The 16,838-nt window shown below is 38.8% G+C and overlaps 1 protein-coding gene across 11 annotated transcripts in view; it reads right to left on the bottom strand.

Annotated features, from left to right (window-relative positions):
• Positions 1–16,838, bottom strand: part of LOC101168153 (catenin delta-2) — a 181,499-nt gene that overhangs the window by 62,485 nt on the left and 102,176 nt on the right. For all 11 annotated transcript variants that reach the window (XM_023964880.1, XM_023964879.1, XM_023964878.1 and 8 more), the window contains 2 exons: positions 8,455–8,489; positions 5,398–5,514 (listed from right to left, as the gene is read on the bottom strand). In XM_023964880.1, the coding sequence (XP_023820648.1) occupies positions 5,398–5,514; positions 8,455–8,489 (152 nt within the window). The remainder of the gene's footprint in view (positions 1–5,397; positions 5,515–8,454; positions 8,490–16,838) is intronic.

Raw genomic sequence — 16,838 nt, 5'->3', positions numbered from 1 at the left:
ATCTATTTGTCTGCAAGCAGATGCATAAGAATGGAGCAGAACAGGGACAGCCATTGTATTTTCTGTCTGTTTTTTAAATTGTATTTTTTTGTCTGCTCCTCGTTAATAACTATTTGAATAAAGAAATGTATAGAAATGCAAAACTAAGCTTAATTTCTTTACATATTTCCTCCATCACCAAAAAATCCCATAAGAACATATTAAAAACACCAGCTTCACTGGAGTGGGTCTTTAACAAAAACTGCCCTAAAGCTTATAGTCAAATGAGACTCCTTGGTTTGGTTAAAGACACAAAGTAGCTTCTTTAGGAAACACCTTTCAGTAACATGAAATGTACTTATCCAAATTCAGATACTGTGAATGTCAGTTGTTGTTTCTCTATCGGCTTTTCCCATCAGGGGTCGCCGCAGCGAACGTGTCACATGGTAAACTTGACAATGTTTTATGCCGGGTGCCCTTCCTGACGCAACCCACTCAAAGCAACCGGGCTTGGGACCGGCACAGAAGCAGAGAAAGGAACAGGGAGCAGCCTGGATTCGAACCTGGGATTCACGGACGGAAGGCACGAGCTAAACCGGCTCCCATGCAATTTCAGAGACTACCAAGGTAAAAACGTAACCAAAAAAGAAAAAAAATGACGCACATTCTGGTCTCAAATAGGTTTCTTTGTTAAGTTTATTTATTTATTCTTTTTAGTTTTTTTTTTTGGAAAGAAATATACCTAGTTTCTACAAAAATGGTTTCCCCCTCATTTCAGAGATGCAGCTCCAAAAGGTAAAGCAATACAATTAAATAATTAAAGAAAAAGCTGTTTCAAAGGCAAGAAACCAGAAAGAAACATTTCAGCAGGAATTGATTGGTCTCATTTTAAAGCCATATTGTGTGTTAGAACGGGTGTGTAAACGTAGCACATCAGAGAGTTAAGACTCCCCTCTTTGTGTCTTTGTGTAAAGACTCACTTTGTTTGTGGCCTTTAAGGCATTTTGTAACCCAGTTTACATTCAATGAGCTACACAATGTGGTTCTTGTGTTTGTGGGTGCAAGAGTGAAGGTGAACACGGCTAGTTAGAGTGTCAGTTTACAAGAACCGTTCATAGAAATTAAGAGAAGGGACATTTATAAATTTAAACAAACGAAAATTTGTGAAAAGATGAATTATTTTTATGTCAACCACAAACTATGTTATTTTTTCCTCTTTAGTTTCAATGCAGAAATTTCATAGTTTCTGCAGAGCGGCAGTGGTTCATTAAAAAATTGCCTCAACAGACATGGAGCGGAACGGGAGTGGAACTATTGTATTCTGCCATTTTTTCCTTCTTTTAACTACATGTTTCCTCCTAAAGTTCCCTTGTACAAGGGTCACCATAAAAAAACTATATATGTGAGGAAATGGTTGTAAAATTTCAGAATAAAGTTGCCAAATTATTGCAACATTATGATTTGGATAAACAAAAACTCAGAAATGCCATTTTGAGCTTAATTTTTTTAACAAATGTCCTCCATCATCAAAAAGAATGCCACAAGAACCTGTTAAAAACACCAAAAACACAATTTTCATCGAAGTGGGCCTTTAATCGATTCCTTCTAATGCAAGCAAAGGAGATCAGCTGCTATAAGAAGCCCCGAGTCTTTGTGTTGTTATTTCTGCAGAGCTCTGAATTCTCACAAATTCACTCGTGCTTGGCTCACCTCTGCAATGTGATTTCATGCGTTAGCAGACCGCACATCTGCACATACCTGTATCTGATGCAGTCGTGCGCATTCTGACCCAGATACTGGCTCGCTCTCGTCCGTTCATTCCTCCGTCACACTCTCAAAGTTAAGTGTTTTTTTTTCCTTTCTTTCTCTTCACAAGTCGATCAACACGTCTTAATATTTTATCAGCTGTCTTTTCCAGATAGCTACCACAGGCGCTGCCAGTCTGCACATAGAAGTGCACACACTGCGCACATGAATACTGAATCGACTGATGCGCACAGATTAACATGCACGCTGGCAAGCATTGCTGGCATGAAGCAGCATGAGGCACGGGGACCCTCGCTATATTCCGCTGCTATGCCTCGCTAATCTTCTCAGCGGCATTACCGCCTGGGTGCTGATTTCTGTGCACAATGCGGGTGCATTTGCATCCTGATTTAGCTTTAATTTAGGTTTAATGCTTGCATACATTCAGTGTTGGACATATGTTTACATATCAAACAACAATGTTTAACCTGAATCTTTTTTTTTTTTTTTGATTCTACCAACAAAGCTGATGTTGTCTGTCAACCCAGTTGGCATCTGGGATGGTGGAGTAAAGTGAATTATCCCTGTTGTAAAAGTAAAACATGTCCAACACAAGAGGCTCTCATCTGTTTGCTCAGTTGTTGGACAGGACAAGTTAGAAAGAAAAAAAAAAGTATATATCCCTTTGCAATTTTTTATTTTTTTTGCAAAGGGTTTTTGCTAGCATGCAAGTAAAAAAAAATATATTGAAAATTAGGAGGATAATTGTGACTGACTTTAGCAGGTTTTCAGATTACGGAATTTTTTGAAGTATAAGTCGCTGTTTTTTGCATAGTTTGACCGGTTTTGCTTACTTATACTAAGGAGCAATTTAAATAGGATTTTTTTCAAAAATAACTATTGGCTCATATATTCATTATTTTCTTACCAAAAACCAGTTGTCCTTTAGCTGTTGGTTCTCAGTAACAACCATTAGTAGGTGTGTGTATCTGTATTTGCTACTCAGTGAAGAAGCGTCATTCAAAACAAACATGGAGGAGAATCTGGTCGTTCTTTTCCTGAATGTCATGTTATTTTCCTTATTTGCATCAGGATTTTTATATTATTATAATTTTGTATTTCTCCTCGGACAAGGTCATCAAACTGGGTCTCAGAGATACAGAAGTACAGCTGAAAGCGCCATCGTTCAGACGCAAATGACTTATACTCCAGAGTGACTTATAAATCAGACAATTTTTACAATTCTGAAACATTTATGTACTCAGTCATTTAGCAAAAAGTCATGCAAAAAAAACATTTTTTTCAAACCTACTAATCAAGTAACAAGTGAAAACAATGATTCATTTTTTACTCCTTGAAACTGACCAGTCTTCTCTCCTTTCATCCTTTATCTCTTTTTTTCAATTCGCTTCCCCTTTCCATCATTCCTGGTATCTGTCAGGTGGTTAGTTATATAACCGTTGCACCAACATTATAAATATCAAAAAGATTTGCAGCTCCTCACTTCACAGGCACGTTGGTGTTACTGATGCATATGCAGCGAATGTGCTCAGACATATATAGACATATACATTAATTACAAATACCTGCCAGTGTAGGCAGGCCAGTTTAGCGTATTTTGCAGCGTGCATTGTTGCATGTTCGTGTGCAGCCTCTCTCTGCACTGTGAACAGCAGGCCAGCTGACATCTCAGCGAGGATGGATTAGCATATCAAACTACTGTGCATGTGTGACAGCAACCGCTCTCCCATGGGGTCGGGTGTCGCAACGACACGGGTATCAACTCTGCAACTGTGTGTGGAAAGATCAGAGTGGAGCAGTGAGGCACATGGAGTAGTTTAGGATGACGACGAGCTCTTTTTAGCAGCAAATTTGCACTCTGGATTTTTAAAAACGACGCCTCTGAAGGGGTTTTGATGTTTTCCGATTCAACTTCGTGATGCTCCACTTAATGTGGTTAGGGTGGCAACATGTCACAATGCTGCGTGTAAAGTAGCAGCGGGGAGAAACGATGGAAAAGAAAGATGTTTTCAATAAAAGAACCCAAATACATCTGCAGTTCAAGACCATCCAGAGAGTTGTCGTTCTTAAAGTTGCTGCTGTTCGACAGTTTCACAGATTGGATTAAAATCTGAAGGGAAAAAAAACAACGTTTGTGGGCATCTAAGTGTTGATAGGTTTGCGAAAAAAAACAATCATTGAGCACACAAAGTGGTCTCGAGGGCTTATTCTTAAACAAGCTGCTTGATAGTCTTGCTATGGAAGCTGGTATTGGGAGTCGCTGTGTGTGAATCCACAAAAATTTAACAAGTCAGTCATCCAAGACCTTGAGATTAAAGCACTGTGGGAACATTCATTTTGGCAACTTTTGTTGCATTTGATTGGTCCTCTTCCAAGCATTCTTTCCTAACTGTCTGAGCAATAAAACTGGAACAGGAATACTTCAAGATGGATAAAAAATGTTGGAAAAACAACTGGATGGAACAAATAATAAGGTACAAATACATACAAAAACATTTTATTCAGTAGGACTGTTGATAGTCTAAACATTTTTGATTTGAAATTACACAAAAACAATCTGAATTTTTGACCCAGATAACAATTTAAAACCAGGATTTTTGGCTTCTATTTGAAACAGAAAAATAAATAAATATACTAAATGGTTAAAGCCTTAGTCACAACTACCTTTGCATGTGGAAATGAACTTTCTGAGGGTGCAAAATGGGCAAACTTCCATGCAGGAGGCCCGCATATCAAAGTCATCGTTCATGGACATTTTTTCTACGAGCATGCTGCAGGCGACAGGCCGTACTGTAGCGGTCAATAAGGTAGTCCATGCACCATACTTCTGACTGGAGTACAGCAGCTAGAGTATGACAGCGTCACCCATGGGTCATTGTGTGTGTAACTTACATTATCTTTGCACGATACATTTACCACATGTACGACAATCGTACAATTTTTATCATGTGACCACACAAGCCTCAAGGCAACTGCAAGACATAACTGAGTTCCCTTTAAGATGCGTCTGCCCCTTTCTACGACCCCCCACAGTCCCGGACAACTCAAAACCTGCAGCACCCACACGGGTCAATACCCTAACAAGGGTGCATATGACTAAGGCTTAACTTTAGAACATGTACACTCATGAGGCCTATACAAATCTCTAAATTGTTGGGGTGGACAGATGACATGGGTGATGTAGCATCTGCTCTTGTTTTCAGTACAACTTGAAGATATTTGGACATTTAGGTTATGCGTTTCTGGAGTTTTGATGTAGGTTTCCATCTGTTGAAGAATTTGTCCTTTGACATTTTTAGTTGAAGGATCTGGTTGTGAACGCTGTGTAAGTCTAATATTGTCCTGCTGAAATATACAATGATTTTGACAGCAATGACCTGGACGAGAGCATTTGTTGCTACTTCTTTGTCTCTTCACAGTCATGTATAAAATGAGTTAAGTGCCTCCCCATAGAGGTAGGTAGGTAGCTTTTGAAGTCAACAATGGTACCTTAGAGTAAAGAGTCAATTTCTTAGCCTGGAGGACACCGTGTCTGGGGTTACCGGCAAGAAATGAAGCAACTCATGTTTTAATGCTGGAGAGTTACTGATGAGATTTCCAATACAGTGACAGTTCAACTTTAAGGGGCAAGAAGTATTAAGAAAAGCTTACTGTCTCCTGTAGAGGTGTCCTGTGAGTCCAAGATGCCAGATTCCTGGAGCGATCTGATGCACGAGTCCACCAGTTCCAAGCCAGTCGTCAACTCCTCCTCTATGTCTTTCTGGCCGTCTGAACATGCACAAAAAAACGCAAAGAATAAGGTTTCATCTTCTGAATACAAACCATCCCTGCACGTGCCTTTACTGCAGCCAACAAACAAAGCCCATAAATGTGTTTTCAATGACTTTCATTCTTCATGCCTTCTCTTAAAGTTGACATTAGAGACATGAGACATTGTGAGTGTTGTGATGGACAACCAGAGCCAGTTTACCCCTGCTTAAAGAAAAAGAAAGTGGTCATCCATCATGTTTACTACAGCCAACAGAGGGCGCTGTAACAATGCAACACATCTGTTGACACTATGTCATTTGTGGGAACAAGAAGTTTTGAAATATTTTAAATGACTTGCTTTGGTGTTTTTGGTATTATTTATGAACTTTACTGTTAGTTTTTTGTTGGTAGGTTAATGTCTGATCGGGCAACAGTGGCAGAACTGGAGGATTTTATAAAGGCAGGGGGGGGGGGACTTTGGAGGGGTGGCAAATGAGAAGGGCAGAAACAACTTTTTATGCATACGTAAAAAAATATGTAAAAATTCATAAAACATGTAATTTAAGGGGATCACGTTTTAAGCTGCCCTCCTTGGCTCTGCCCTGTCAGTTAAACACAAACCAAATGACACATCTAAACCAGAAAATTTGGATGACTTCATGAATGACAGATTGAAACTGCAGAGTCAAGCTTAGTTTACACTGGCCTTGGCAATACGCGGTCAAATAAACTCTTTCAATGAAAGTCTATGTAAACTAGCTTTAATGCACGTTTCAGGCTTCCAGATTTAGAACTCTCGCGTTCATGCATCACTACATAAATTTCTAAGATTGAAAACGATTTTAGAAAAAAAAAAGCCTGGAGCAAAATTTGCAAGATTTACTCAGCTTCGCCATTTTTTGCGCCAAGCCTCTTTTGAGTGTAAACACATGCACTAGTATTGAGTAGCGACAGTCCATTGTCATCACTATGTGCTAAAGGTTCTTGAACGAGCGTCACATGCCTGGTGTGAATGTAGCAATGTGTTGTTTTTTTTTTTTTTCAAAAAATACCTAATACTGCAACCCACCTTGGATGAATCTCTCAATCTTACAAACAAAAACAAAAATGAAAAACTAACTGGCTTCAAAAAAAGTGGTTCCTTGCATGTCTCATCATAAGCAAAGCTAAACCTTCCAGGCAAAGGAGGGGAAAAAAACATAATAATCCAACAAGCAAATCTTGCGGGATTGGGCTCCACATTGTATTTAGAGATCTCAGTCATTTGTCTGTCAGACATGCTGATAACATGCCAGTGTCTTCCAGTCAGAAAGAGCTGCCAAGATGGATAAAAGCTTACAAATGACTCTGAGGAGCAACATTAATCTCTTACAGAGATTGAGACAGAAACAGTAGTAGTAGCAGCTTCAGTGAGAGGATTTAGGAGGCCTATTTTATTTACGTTCACTGATGTATTTGCAGACTGATGATGATGATGGGCCCTGCGACAGACTGGCGACCTGTCCAGGATGTCCCCTGCCTTCGCCCATGAGTGGCCGGGATAGGATCCGGCAGCCCCGTGACCACGAAAGGGACAAAACAGATTTAGAAGATGAATAAATGAATTAATGATGATAAAAAAAAATCAAATCTAGGGGGTTGACTGGCGCTAACTTGGATTTACTCTCCACTTTATGACAAAAAAAGGCTAAAGGTCATCCGTTGATTGTCATACGTATTGAGTTTTTAGAGATTTGTGATTGATGCGATCCAAAGGTTTGATTGCAGCGATGAAGGCTTTCTCTGTTGCGACTTAAGCAGAGCAGTCCTGCTAGATCGCCATTGAAAAGGGATATTCTTGACTAAAACTTTGTTGTGTTAGCCACCTCTTTGTTGGCTTAGATCACCAACTCTGCACTGAGATGATCAATCATCCGTCAACATCGTATAGGTCCTAGTCTGTCTGACAAAGCAAGGGTGAATGCAGCCTCTTGGCCGCTGCTTTTATTCTAACTCAGAGGCTGTCACACTTCATTTTTGAGCGGTGGTTAAGAGGTGTTTGTATTTGACTTTTAAACCATCTAAAGATTCATCGATTACTGATGTTGAGGCATGGAGAAAGACCTTCACAATGGGAACAGCAGTGGAGTTTCTGAAGGTAATTCTGGGCAAAGTTGATCTGCATGCAATTAAATGTTGCTATTAATGCATATAATTGCAAATATTGCTTTTTATCCTGGATGAAATACAGGTTATGAGTTGTGGATCAAGCACATTATCTAATGACGGTATTGCGCCCAAAACCGTGCTGAATTAGTTAGAAATCCAAGAGTGTGTTCAGGCTGGAGACATTTGGTTTTCCATCTTTTCCCCCCGATAATCCGGAACAATTTTTCAGTCGGAATACACGTATTTCAAGTTGGTTTTAGGAATAGAATGGAAGAAACCATGACGGTAAAACACAGCGACTCTTTGAAATGCGGTTGGATGAATGCCACTTTAGAACAACTTTTAAGGTGATATGCATTGATTCCTACTGTTTTACCGTCAATCTATAAGTCCTAAACACATATAAGGGAACCTTCTTAGCCGTCGTCTCCTCAGTAACCACCTTGCAGCATGCCTCTGCCGTACCAAAACAGCAAGTAAAAAGACTTGTGCCTAATGCTTATACAGACGTTCAAAATGGGTCAGTGAAATCTAAAGTCTGAATGAGTGAATTATCCCAAGAAAGATTGCAAAGCGTGGGACATGCTTTGGCCTGCCCTCGTATTTCTTGTCCAATGACTGAAGAGATCTTTAGTCACATGCTTTTGTTTACAAACTTTGGTTCGTAACAGAACAGTCTAGATGACAACAAACACAAGGTCCAGGACTCGATCCAGACCAAATTAAGTGGATTGGGTCCGGACCAACAGACTATTCCAGTCTGAACACACCCCAAAATTAGTGTTACAGAGTGTTTTGAATGAAAATTACCTTGATTGTTCCAGCGAAACTTTTCTTCGGCTGAGCTGCAAGAGAAAACAGAAAAAAATATGAGTTAGGGCAATGTCAAAAATATGAGTATAGCATTTCTTTCAGCGCCTTATTTACCAGATTTTATTTTACCAAAACTGGAACAATCCCCCCACAGGCATTTGTTTTCTAAGTGTTGATGCCCTTGACTAGTCTGAAAACTTTTTGTCCCCAGTTCCAGATATTTTAATTCTCAGCAGGTCTACAGATGGGAACATCGTGCAGTAGAACAGGTACAGGCAGCCTTCCAGAAAGCCAATAAGAAACATTTTAACACACATTGTTATATTGGTTCAAATAAGATTTTTGGCTGGCCAAGGTTGTGTCTCCATAACTCATTGTTAACTTGTAACGGAAACAAATCTCAGGAGCACAAAAGAAGGCAACACAAATAGTTGGAGTTTCTAAGAAGCTGAACACTTTGGTGCAAATTTAATTTAAAGACCTTGGCAATTTATGAACCTCAAATAGATGACTCATGCTAGACTCTCATAAGTGTATGCACGTTTTATAGACTTTTTATTGGAAGTAATAGGTTAAATGCTTATTGCTGAGAGTGGTGTGAATGTAGCTTAAGAGTAACTAAAAATAAAATCACCAAATAAATATTTTTTCCCTATAGGCCTACTACATACTGGTGCTTTAATTTTGTTTGGTGCTACATCATTTTTATTCACTTGTCCTTTTATTTTTCGGTTCTTTGTTGGGGAGCAGTACACACGTTAATGCAGTAAAATGAAAATAAACTAACTCCTGACAAACGTAACCCTGACATGCTTTGCAGCTTCGCCCCATCCGCAGCTATGACCTAAAGCTCTCGCGATCTTTTTGAACTTTAGTTATTTATTTGCTGGAATTTGTGTTTTACTTTAAATGTCCTCTTCCATTAAAAAGATGTTAGTTATTGCTGGTTCTGTGCAGGCCAGGTTCCACCGAAGATAGAGGCTGTTCGGCCTTGAATTCAGGCCATTCCAAGCTGGAAACATTGGACTGGGCGGTAGGAAGCATACCTACACCCACATATGTGGATATGATGGATTTATGCGATGAACTTTGCTTACACTGAACTTCTTGGACTGCATTTATGAACATTATTGGAGGATGGACAGCAGATGCACTGAAGTGAACTGATTTATGTTTTTTTCTTGTTTATTTTCTGTTGTAAATCAAATATGAATACATATATACACTTTCTGCATCTTAATGTTGCTTGTCATCATTAGCACTTCCTCTGAGATGAACTTTGGCCCTTATAACTAGCTTTAACTAGAGTCTGGTGGATTTTAGTTAACTGGCTACACAAAGCACAATAACATGTATGAGCAGGACTGCAATATTGAAGCAAGGCTTTCACTGTAAGGCCAAATCCCACCTTTTCCTCATCAGTGTAACTTCCATATGTACCCTATTAACTTAAAGAGTAAGTAAAAGACACCTCACTGCAAAAGAAATTAAACTTTTTTTTACTTGATGTGTCTTTACAGATATGTAATTTAGCGTCATTGTCACCTAGAGAGCTTAATTATTTTTCAGGGGATTACTATTTCATTTATATAAATGCACGGCTTTACATAGGCTGTAAGAATTCCAGCAAACGAGTCTCATTATCCTCAATTGTATAGAGATGTGTAGCTTGTTTACGTTCTTTATCTCAATTAAACATTTGTTGCTAATCATAAATGTCAAAATTAGAAGCCAGAGCTGCATATTTTCGGATATTTCCATATGTTATACAGTGGGGCAAAAATGTATTTAGTCAGGCGCCAATTGTGCAAGTTCTCCCACTTAAAAATATGAATTTTCATCATTTTCATCTATGAGAGACAAAGTTAGAAAACAAAATCCAGAAAATTACATTGTTGGATTTTTAAAGAATTTATTTGTAAATTATGGTGGAAAATAAGTATTTGGTCAACTACAAATGAGCCATATTTCTGGCTCTCACAGACCTGTAACTTCATCTCTATAAAAGACACCTGTCCACAACCTCGTACAGTCACACTCTAAACTCCACCATGGCCAAGACCAAAGAGCTGTCTAAGGACACCAGAAACAAAATTGTTGGAAGACTGAATCTGCAATAGGTAAGCAGCTTGGTGTGAAGAAATCAACCGTGGGAGTAATTATTAGGAAATGGAAGACATGCAATACCACTGATATCTCCCTCCAGGGCTCCCCACAAAATCGCACCCTGTGAGATCAAAATGATCACAGGAACGGTGAACAAAAATCCCAGATGCACATGGGGGGACCTCATGAATGACCTGCAGAGAGCTGGGACCAGAGTAACAAACCTACCATCAGTAACACACTGCGTCACTAGGTACTCAAATCCAGCAGTGCTAGACGCGTCCCTTGCTTAAGCCAGTACATGCTCAAGCCCGTCTAAATTTTGCTAGAGAGCATTTGCATGATCCAGAAGAGGACTCAGAGAATGTCCTATGGTCAGATGAAACCAAAATAGAGATTTTTGATAAGAACTCTACTCGTCGTGTTTGAAGAAGAAAAAATGCTGTGTTGCGTCCAAAGAACACAATACGAATAGTAAAGCATGGGAGTGGAAACCTCCCACTTTGGGGCTGTTTTTCAGCAAAAGGAGCAGGATGACTGATCTCTGTAAAGGAATGGAATGAATGGAACCACGTATCCTCAGATTGGGGCATTGAAGATGAAACGTGGCTGGGTCTTTCAGCAAGGCAACGATCCCAAAATCCCTGCCCGGGTAACAAAGGAGTAGCCCATCTTTTTAAGATGGGGGAACTCAAAAAGCTCCAGCACACTTGTGGCCTGATGAAGTCAGGTGACCTTGTTTGTTAAAAAAATCCCCAACTTGTCATATAAATGTTGGCTAAATGAAGCGGACAGCAAGGAATGTTTTTATTTCAAGTAAATGCATATTTGAATGTTCATTTAAGAATGTTATCTTTTTGGTGTAAATGTATTCTCATGGACAAAATGCACGTCTGCAGAACACGGGAAAATGCTGTTTCCGTGTGAATCCGCAGCAGCACTTGCAAGTGAAGCTTTGCCGCAACACCGCAACCCTTTTGTGATATGCATGTTATTATTCTCCCCACATGTGCGCAAACATGTGCTCAGCCCAAGAACATGAAAACAGATCTCATGATGGTGGAACGGAGGCAGAGAATGGACCCAAACGTCTTTGTGTTTCCATCAGATAAACACTTTGAATGGACCTCGTGGATGAGGATTGTTATCAGCAGTCAGTGTGCAGTCGGGCAAGACGTGGCACTAAAGCTGATAGTTGTCTTCAAGAAAGCGGGGCAGGTTTTCTGCTTTTGCTAGTGTCAAAATATTGCTGTTGAGTCTGGCTTTAGTGGAGCTGAGTGTTTGTTGTTTACTCATGTGAGCAAGCGGAAACTAAATGCAAGTCGAGCGCTCGCACATAAAACGGTGTTCGCTGTGAGGGAAGAGGCCAAGTGTTGTTAGCATCAAGTGTTTACAGAGGGCTGAAGGTGGAATAAAGAGGAGTACAGAGGATGCTCCATTTCAGGCTGGAGGAAAACATGGTTATATCCACGCTAAATAAAGATTCAAAATAGAACCCACATGTTCTCAAAGACAGTCAAGAACATGACTATTAGATTATGACATATCTGATTTATGTGTAACACAACTTAGGTGAAAGCACCGCATTTTACGTGCTATAAGGCATACAAAAACACAAAAATGCTTTTGAGAGGTTCACAGTGCCACGTAAAAATGTTTGGTTAAGTGATATTGTGAAGATGCTAACGCAGCTAATGTGTAGCTGTGTCTGACTGTGTTTTTTTTTCAGGTGTTACTAACAAGGTTGGGAGCTAGCACACTCACAGTAATGTCTGTTTTAGTGGTATCAGTCTGTTTTCTTACATGTTGCAAACAAAGTCAGGAATTACAGGTATTGTAAATGCGCTAACGTGGCTGACACTTCTAACATGGCTAACGTGTAGCGTGTTACAAACAAGTTCCTAGAGTTACTGTTAAGCTAGTTAATAAAGTCTGGCTGCCTTATAGTTCGGTGCACCAAATGTTCCGTTCACGCCGGGCTCAGAGACACGCGTTCAGGTGACCACTTGCTCTGTAAATGTGCGTAAATGCACGTTTCGAGCTTCTGCATTCAATACTTGTGTTTGTGCATCTCTTTGCAAGTTTTTAAGTCAGTTTTCAGGTTCTATATATCTGTTTAATTTGGCCAATCAGGGACTCTGATTTGGTTGTGGCATATGGGTGGCATCAGTTGCAAAATACAGAAGTCCCAACTTTTTGAAAAGTTATGATGACGGAGAAATTATCAATTGCAGTTTGTGCTTAGCATGAATTATCTGACACCAAGTTTTTTCATATAACGGAATATAACTGATAGAAAAAGCCTAGACCCAGGTTGTGTCATATTTCCCACCAAGTCTTTTCCATTTGTAAGTACATGCACTAATATTGAGTAGTGACAGTCTAGTGTGACAAAACGTATTGTAAAAGTGAGTTAATATGCATAATATGCTTTCGTGAACACATCACCCCTGTCCTTCAGAACCTTTACTGGCTCCCCATCGCTCAGCATATCAAATTCAAAGTTCTCCTCATCACTGTCAAAGCCCTTCATAACCTGGCCCCACCCTACCTCACCGATCTCCTCCAGCGTCACGCCCCTACTCGCTCTCTGCGCTCGTCCGATGCTAAGCTTCTGTCCCTCCCCTGTGAGACCAAGCATCGAAATTGGGGAGACAGAACCTTCTCCATTGCTGCTCCAACTTTATGGAACACTCTTCCCCAACATCTTAGAGTCCGCGCTGACCTCCCAATTTTTAAAAAATCACTTAAAACTCATCTTTTTAAAATAGCTTTTAATCTTTAATCTGTCTTTTTATGTTTTATTATTATTTTATTGTATTAGCTCTTGTTCTTATTAACTGTTTTGTTGCTCACATGTTGTAAAGCGTCTTTGTGTGCCATTTAAAGCGCTATACAAAAAAAATGTATTATTATTATTATCACATACATGACATAAGTTCAAAATAGACCAATCATTGGCGGTGCAATTTATAATCCAGTGTACCCTACAGAGCTGAAAATAGGATAATTTTCTTTTCTTTTCTTTCTTTTATTTATTTATTTTTATTGTATTGATGAATTCAACTTGATAAAATTCTCAAAAAGAAAGCATCCAAAATCCCATTACACATATAAACATGCATTCTCATAAATATACTGGTTATTTATTACTAAACTTACTAGCATCATGCAATCCTGGCAGGAATGTTTGCATTCTATTTTGTGCTTTGCGGCTTAAACAAACTCTGTGGGCCACTTTGTGATGTGACACCAAATCAGTTAATGAGTTACTCTAAAATGCAGGAGAATATCAAATTAAAAGATCTTTTACACAAGTCCGAACCCTGTCCCTATGTAGTGGAAATAATTGGAATAATTTTGTTTACCAATTAAACTGGAAAAAGATCTGGAATCTACCAGCAAAATATTTTTTACCCAATAAAGTGAAAGAAATCTTATTTAAACTAATCCATAAATTCTATCCATCCAAACTATATCTGCAAAAGTTCAAAAAGATATTGATGTAACCTGCTCTTTTTGTCCAGAACCCCCTTAAGATGCTGTACATTTATTTTGGTCACGCCCCTTTTCCACTACTCTCTGGTCTAAAGTTTGTAATTTCATTTCTGCCCATATAGACTCAGACTTCAGCCTGTACTTAGAACATGTTATGTTTGGCCTCACCCACTGTCCGTCTTATAAAAAACAACAATCATTAATCTCTTGTTTCTTTTATGCAAACGGCACATTCATAAATCCAAAGTTACAAATCATACCCCTCATTTTTCTACCTTTATCAATGAGTTCAAACAATACATGAACACAATAAGAAACTCTGACAATAAGAAAGCAGTTAAAACATTCGATCTGTGAGTCAGTTTTAGTGTCTTTGTGTAAATTGTAATAATAACCCCCTGGTTTGTTCCTTTCTATGGAGAGAAATTAGACTCAGTCGGATTTGTGCGTGCGTAATTCTTGATTTGTGCGTAAATTAGGATTCGTGTATGCATATTCTTGCTTTGTGTCTAATGACCGAGCATTCCACTGGTATTTAAACGCAGCACTTACGGACGAATTTGTGAGACGTGAAAACAGTCTCACGGTAGATCCGTGCGTAACTTTGGCTTCGTGTGTGCGTAACAAGGGATTCATGCGTGTTTTTTAAAGATGTGTGTGTGTAAGTAGTTTCAAGCTGTTGTAATCTTAATTTGTGCATACGTAAATTGCATTTTGTATTTTTTTCATTTTAAATTTTTTTAACTTATACACTAAACGTATTATGTGAGTAACAAATCACGCACAAATCCAAATTTATGCACAAATCCTAATTTACGCACGCACAAAGCAAGAATATGCATACACAAATCCTAATTTACACACAAATCAAGAATTACGCACGCACAAATCCGACTGAGTCTAATTTCTCTCCATACCTTTCCTGTTGCTCTCTTGCACTGCTGTGTATTGGATTGTTGTGTTCAATAAAGTTTGTTTAAAGTAATTAAATAAATAAATAAATAAACAAAATGTCCGAACCCTGATTATAAAAACTAATTTTTATATTAAGATAAAGTTAAATTAAGGATAAAACAGGAAGGCTTTAGGCTTTCAAGAAACGACGACTTATCTGCACCAGCTCTTCTCCTGGCCAGCAGGTAGAACTAATCAGTGCTCACCGTGTGAAGCAGCTCATTGACCTGCTGGCCCAGGAAACAGAGTTAGGGAGTGCTTTTTCCCCACTGAATCTCTTTGGAGCGTCGATGGAATCTGACAGCACAATTAGTGGAGCCCGAAAGGACTCAATGACAGTGTGATCAGCGCCGCCGGTCACACCACATTGCGCTACTTCATCACTGTTAATGATATAATGCTGCGTGGGTGCAGGTGTGAGAGTGCTTCAGTGTTTGCGGCAAAAGGTGGTTGTAAAAGCATCAAATAAACACAAATAAATCCCAATACATTACAGCACATAATCCGAAGCGATGTAATCTGAAGTTAAAAGGACAATATACGGCAGAAATGTTTGTCAGACATCCTGCATTAACTCCAAATGCCTCCAGCTGTTTTCACAAACTGGAATGACTGACCTTGTTTAAATTAAGGATGATAATTTTGGACACCCCCCCGAGAAAGCCTTGTTCTAATTCCCAGCAAGCCTGTCGGAAACATGATAAGCAAATTGAGAAGAAGTAATTAACAAGTCCCTGGTAATGACAACATATTGTTACCTCTGTTTACAAGTGGGGAAGTTACTCTAAACTGTGCATTCTGGCACACTGACAAACGCAAACACACACATTTGTGTTTGCATGGGTTTCCTGTCTGGATGGGTTGTGCTTGAATCCGATGGAAGTTAACCCAACCTTTTGTAAGAGAGGCAGCGCCATAGTTTTGAAAAAAGAGGTGGGGCAAAGTCTTTGCAAGAGAGAATGAAACATTGTTTTGAGCCAGAGGTGGGGCCATCTTTTTGTAACAAACACAGAACCATCTAGAAAAGTTTACTTATATAGAAAAGTAAAGGGAGGAAGAATAAAGTGGATTAAATTTGGAAATCAAAATTTGGGGGGGAAAGAAATCTGAAATTGTTATTTTTTTGGCCTAAATGCCCAGCCCTAACAGTCAACGGATGCAACCCTTTACAGTAGTGAAGTGCTTACGTAATCAACGTAAATCAGCCGATTCTGTCACGGAAAACAACGGCTTTGTGCCGTTATGCAACACAGATACGGTACGGCAGAACGTGTGTTATTTTAGGACTCGTGGGCAACATCTCAAAATATTTTATTGTAATCATGAATGGAAGGTTTTGGTATATATATATATATATATATATATATATATATATATATATATATATATATATATATAAATTATATTTATATATATATATATAAATTTTATATATACATTTAAATGTTGTATACACTTAATGTGTATGTATATATGTATATATATATATATATATATATATATATATATAGGTTTATGTTTCATTTCCATCTTTGAATGACTCAATCACTTTTTTTTTAAAAGAGACAAAGCTTAATAAAAACAGGGACAATCCGAGCTGTAACTTAAATCAAGCATGTGATGCTGCGAAAAAGCTCTCCATTACAGCACTTGAGCGTAATGTTAGTTCAAAGCACCCATTGATATTTTTAGGCGGATTAATACACAGACACAAGTGTGATGTTTTGAAATTCCAAATAATAATCAGGTGCTTTTGTACATCCTGAAACGTCCAGCAGCATTAATGAAGGGATTTATCGCCAAAGTGTAAAAATAAATAATAA

This window comes from Oryzias latipes, chromosome 17, assembly GCF_002234675.1.
Source record: "Oryzias latipes chromosome 17, ASM223467v1".
In the NCBI taxonomy this organism is placed as follows: domain Eukaryota; kingdom Metazoa; phylum Chordata; class Actinopteri; order Beloniformes; family Adrianichthyidae; genus Oryzias; species Oryzias latipes.
The sequence above is the reverse complement of the archived record's forward strand: the minus strand, read 5'-3'. Positions and strand labels throughout refer to the sequence as shown.